This window comes from Hipposideros armiger, unplaced genomic scaffold, assembly GCF_001890085.2.
Source record: "Hipposideros armiger isolate ML-2016 unplaced genomic scaffold, ASM189008v1 scaffold_179, whole genome shotgun sequence".
In the NCBI taxonomy this organism is placed as follows: Eukaryota; Metazoa; Chordata; class Mammalia; order Chiroptera; family Hipposideridae; genus Hipposideros; species Hipposideros armiger.
Window position 1 is genome coordinate 1,357,715 of NW_017731529.1, and position 5,946 is coordinate 1,363,660.

At 32.9% G+C, this 5,946-nt stretch overlaps 1 protein-coding gene across 1 annotated transcript in view; it reads left to right on the forward strand.

Moving 5' to 3' along the window:
• The window catches only part of PPWD1 (peptidylprolyl isomerase domain and WD repeat containing 1), a 20,553-nt gene extending 17,458 nt beyond the window's left edge, over positions 1–3,095 (forward strand). Inside the window, exons 8-10 of the mRNA XM_019652424.1 lie at positions 600–724; positions 1,603–1,785; positions 2,798–3,095. Coding sequence (XP_019507969.1) covers positions 600–724; positions 1,603–1,785; positions 2,798–2,941 — 452 coding nt within the window. The 3' untranslated portion in view covers positions 2,942–3,095. The remainder of the gene's footprint in view (positions 1–599; positions 725–1,602; positions 1,786–2,797) is intronic.
• Positions 3,096–5,946: the final 2,851 nt, after the last annotated feature.

The window sequence follows — 5,946 nt, forward strand, 5'->3', positions numbered from 1 at the left end:
TTTTTGGTTGCTGACACTGTCATCTCCTCCTCATGATGATATAATATCCGGAAATACAGGCACCATGTTTTCTTGACTGTTGAATCCACAAAGTTTGGTAAAGTGTTTGGCCCATTATAGTATACTCATTCATTCAGCTAGCATGTTATAAGCAGCTGTGATGCTATTAAGGTTACCAGCACTTGATAAATGTAGGAAAATAATCTTTGTTTTTTACCTGTAATTTAACTGTTTCAAAGGTAAAAATCACAAAAAAGAATACGTCACTGTACCATAAATTGTGTTTATATAAAAAACTAACTTGCCTAGGAGCTTAACCCACTATATACAGAGAACTGTATATATTTGAAGTTCCTATGGTTGTAATTTTTAGACTGATAAATAACTTTGAAATTAAATTCTGTCAAACTAAAATATCATAAGCAATCTCGATCTAAAGATACATCATTAATAACAGTATACTATTGCTTATATGTCCTTTCAACTCTTGCTTATCCTCAGATTAGAAGAGGTTATGAAAAAAATACTGTCCTTCTGAAACATTCAAAAGATATTGAAAACACCATTAGGAAGCAGAACTGCAAAGAAACTGTCTTAAGATGCTCTGAATAGATTTCATATTTTTAAAATATGTCTTACTAGGTGCCCTAAGACAGTGGAAAACTTCTGTGTTCACAGCAGAAATGGTTATTATAATGGACATACATTTCACCGTATAATTAAGGTAAGTTATGCAAATATTATGACTTAAGGAATAGTATGTTAGTACATAACAAGAGGTTTAAACCTAAGGAGTTTTAATCTCTCACACTTAGTTTATTAGAAAGGAATACGAAAAATGGACTATGGAAGCTAAAAGAACGTCATTAATATCAGACCTAGAACCAAGAACAGGAACAGTAGCATAGTTACCTTCTTAGAAACAGTGCAGCAATATTCTGTCAACAGTTGAAAACAAGGTCATTCTGAGATAAAACCAATAGCCAAAGTAAGTGGTTCCTAGTGGCTAGAGAAGGTCTAGATCTAGAAGATACAATTTTAAATAATAGAAGAGCCCAGATGCCACCATTAATACCTGAGGAGCAGAATGAACTCTGCCCAGGATTTTGTTGAGCAGCATTCCATAAAATGGATGGGGCAGTGATGTAGTTCTTGGTTACTGAAAGGTCATAAATGGTAAGGAAAAAATCAAATTTCAGGGTTCTGGAGGAATTAGTGAAATGAAACCCAGAAAATCCAAGTGTTTAGGGAAAGGAAGAAGAGTGGAACAGTTATATAAGACCTAAATACTAATATATATAGATCCTAAAACGTATTTACACTATTAATTGGTTTTAGATTATTGGGGAAGATAATACATGTCTATAAATGAAGAGACCTTTGCATTTTTATTTTAACCATTGAAATTAGGTAGCAGTTGAACAATGGAAATACATCCTCCAAATTAAAGTATAAATTACTAAGAGTTTAATAAAAATTACTTTATAGAGTAACTGTTAAAGGTTTTTACTGAATACAAAGCACTCTTGGCAAACATAAGAACTCCAATGCATATTTACAGAAAACAACAGTGTAATATGTTTTTGTATACTTTCTGTTAAGGGCTTCATGATTCAGACAGGAGATCCGACAGGTACTGGTATGGGAGGAGAAAGCATATGGGGAGGAGAATTTGAAGATGAATTTCATTCAACATTACGACACGACAGACCATATACACTCAGCATGGCCAATGCTGGGTCAAATACTAATGGATCTCAGTTTTTCATAACAGTGGTACCAACGGTAAGTAGAACAATATTGTCTGCAATAACTAAGAGTGAATTCAGTGGAAGATAGAGCTGCATTATTCTTTACTATTATTTGTATCTACCAGAATGTAAAAATGAAAACAACTTAGATTAATAAATATAAAATTACCTAACATCCAATTTTACTTTGTAAAACAATACTTCCGTAATTTAGGACATTTGAGTTTTAGTCAGCTTTGCTACTATTACTGTTTTGTGGAAGCCAAAAGTAATTATTTTGCTTCTCGGCCTGTTTGCTCATCTTTAGAATGGGAAGATTAGAATATATGAATTCCTGATTTTAAGACTTTTTTCCCCATTTTTATATCTCTGAAGTCAGAATGCAACCAGTGATCCATGGCATTGTGGATTTGATGGGAATGCACTATAAGAATATACTCTACTGCTATGCAGTTCCACAAAATTATAAAAATTATACTTCATTTTTTGGAATTAAGCACTAAGCAGTGAAGGAAAAATATTTATAACTACTATCTGCCAGTCACATAGTCTCATGTAATATTCACAATACTTCTAGTATCACTATACCAAGTTTTAAATAATTGATGAGAAAACAAAGAGTGAGACATGAGTAACTTGCCAAAGGTCAAGTAAGTAGCAGAGCCAGCATTTGAGCTACTCTCTGGTGCCAAAGCACATGCTGCTTAAACTATTCCAGGTTGCCTTTTAATTGTGCAGGTAGGGTTCCTGCAGAGAAATTTTAAAGTCTTAGCCATAATTCTTTAAGCCATGCAAAGAAACTTACCTTTAGCAAACATTTTCCACCTCGCTTTGGTCTGAAAGATACAGCTACTTACATTATACTATATATATTTTTTTCTAAACATGGAAATCACTCTTAAAATCTGCTAAATGAAACTACTGTAATCTTTTTAATTACATAAAGAAGTAAGCATAAATTTAAATTCTCTTTAATTTGCTCACCCAAAGGGTGTGATTTAAGAAATCTGGGTTTACTAAGATTTTCCATTTGTCCTCCAACACAGCCTTGGCTTGATAATAAGCATACGGTATTTGGACGAGTGACTAAAGGAATGGAAGTTGTACAAAGGATCTCCAATGTCAAAGTTAATCCCAAAACAGATAAGCCCTATGAGGATGTCAGCATCATAAATATTACTGTCAAGTAAACTAAAATTGTTTCATTGTATTGTGTAAATAAAAATACACATTGTAAACACAGGATTATTTTACATTATGAATCTCTTAAGACTAGTTGAACATACAAATCATGTTTCAAGTTTTATATTTTTATATTTTTCATTAAAGTCCACTTTTTTAAAATTCTGCCTTTTTCTTGCAATATTTCTCATCCTGGGAGGTGAAAAATTGAAATGAACTACACTCAGGCAAATAGCACTCCTTATACATAATTTCTCATGAGATTCAAAACCATAAGAATGGTATGCATTTTTAAAATATGTCAAATAATCTGCCCTCATGTTTCATTAGGTCCACAAATAAAGGGCGCCAGGATCTGACTGTATATACTATTTCCTTTCTTTTACAAGATTTATGTTCTATGCCGATTAGTTTTGTCTTTTGATCATTGTTAAATAGTAAGTAGTGGTAAGTAAAACTTAATGCATAAATAGGAAGTCCCTTTGGTCAAAAGTGTTAAATTCCCTAATAATTATCAAATATTCTTTCGAATATAAGAATTACAGTAAATGAATACCTGAGTCCTTGGTTTTATATACAGATTCACTTACTATTTCATATTTTTCTAATGTAGTTAATAATTTTTCTTAAAAAATGTCTATTTCACAAAAAATAAATTAAAAAAAATTTTTTTCTGTCCTCAAGTTTATAGCATGTCTTTTCTTACCCTATTAAATATGCCATCAAAAAATATATAATGAGTAAAAATTTTGAGACCTAATAAATGGAGAGATTAGTAGACATTGGAGCAATAAAACAATGTAAGTCCAAAGTCTTATATTGATTCCTTTACTTCTTCACTTACCCTCATAACTTACTTCATAACTGTTAAGAGCTGCTGCTTCTAGAGCTGGCCGAGTGGCGCATTGGTTAACAGCTGGCTTGGGACACCAGAGGGCCCGGGTTCGGATCCCAATATGAGGGCCACTGACACTGCCCTCTACAGCTAAGATGCTGAACAACAGCTCAACTTGGAGCTGGGCTACCATGAGTCGCCGATGATGGCATAGGTGCAACCCCTGCTGCAGTGGGTTGCCATGGGCTACCGTATGTAGCCAGCAGCCAGCGTGAGCGGCCNCTATTATCACCATTTAGAATGAGGAAATGGACGAAATGAATTTACGTCCTGCAAGTCACATAACTATTATAGTAAATGGCAGAGCTGGATTTCAAACACAGGAATTTTAAACAGTGAAACAGTAAGCAACAGGTGGCAGGTTACGACTGAACTAGAGAGGTACCTTACATAATACTGCATCTTGTTAAATGTGTACTCCAAAAATTTCCACCCCAAAGGATCTTAAATCTTATTTGAAATCATACATCTTCATTATATGGATTATTTTCATATTAGATAAGTATAAAAATAATTTAACTGCCTTATATGTCCAATAATAGGAAGTGATTCCTGAAATAAGGATTTATTCTGATGTGAATTCTTACTTTTCTCGAATACTGCATTACAAATGAATTCTTTTAAATCAAAATCATAAATTAATTTTTATAACAAACTTGTAATAATTTTGTTTTTTATTTTAAAGAATCAACATGCTATTTAAAAAGTTACTAAACTTGAGAAATGAAATTTTCTTGTTCATAATTGTTAACCAAATGAAAAATTTAATTCATTCACTCACTTTTTGTTTCCTCCTTGAGTTTACCAAACGAGAACCAGAAGATACCAAAAGTGCAGATTCTGACCGAGATGTTTTTAATGAGAAACCTTCTAAAGAAGAAGTCATGGCAGCTACTCAGGCTGAAGGACCTAAACGAGTTTCAGATAGTGCAATTATCCACACAAGCATGGGAGACATTCACATCAAACTTTTTCCTGTTGAGTACGTACTGTTTTTGTTGTCTTAAACACCAATGTAAATGTGTATATTTAAAGAAACTGTGCAACTTGAAACTCTTGTTATTTTGCCTTAGGAATTTTAAAGAATTGATATGTGTGATATAGCAACACCCTGAGATTTCTTGTATCTGTTCCACTAGAAAATGGGAAATTTTTATACATATATACACATACTTAACAGGTTTATAAAATAAGGACAAAATACCTTGGCTATTAAAGTGCTAAATGTAAACTATAAAGTGATATGCAGATATATATTGCTATTACTACTAATTGCACATCCCAACTATACGTTTTGTGGCTTGCTTATTTTAACTGGCCTTCCTCTCAAAGCAAATCCTTAAGGAGAGGATAATTATTTTTCCTTCCTGACATTTGCTAGACATCTACTACCTCTTCCTTAGTCCCAGTAGTTACATGTTTTAAAAATCCAGTAAAACATATAAGGGCTTCCATTGAAAAAGGAAAAGTGTTCTGGACAGTTTAAAAGTTTGCAAAATGAACATACAATACCAAATACAATAGAGTGTCTCTGGCTAGTCTTAATGTAAAGGGTGACATCTTTTACAACACCTTTACTTAAAAGTACTTACTTATCAGATATGGATGTTTATCATGCCATATCTTGGTACTGAACAAGGAACTAGGCAGTTCTAGCATCCTAGACCATCTCATTTCAAGTGCTCAGAACCCATGCACCCGTTAAGCCTGTTGTTTCCTGATATACTTCATGCAAGATTCTCTTGATTTTTCTCTTCCTCTCCCAGCTCAAAGAGCTAGTATTACATGATGTACTATATTAAATCATCCCGAGATTAGTTAATATTCTTTAGAAAGCTTCATATTCAGTGTGTGTGATTGTCATTTAAAGTTGATTAAATATAGGAGATATTTCAGTAAGTCCTTGGTCAGGAATGTGTCACTGTACCATCACACTGTTTTTATTAAAAAATTACCCTAAACCAGAATAAGTGGGTTAGAAAATAATTGCCTTTTATTAATCTTTTCTTTTTAATGGATGTATAGCTCACATTTATTTCAATGTTTAATAGAAGTGTTTTGGGTCTTTATTTAGATGTTTGGTGATGTTTTTGTGACCAGAAGTAATGCTATAGGAAC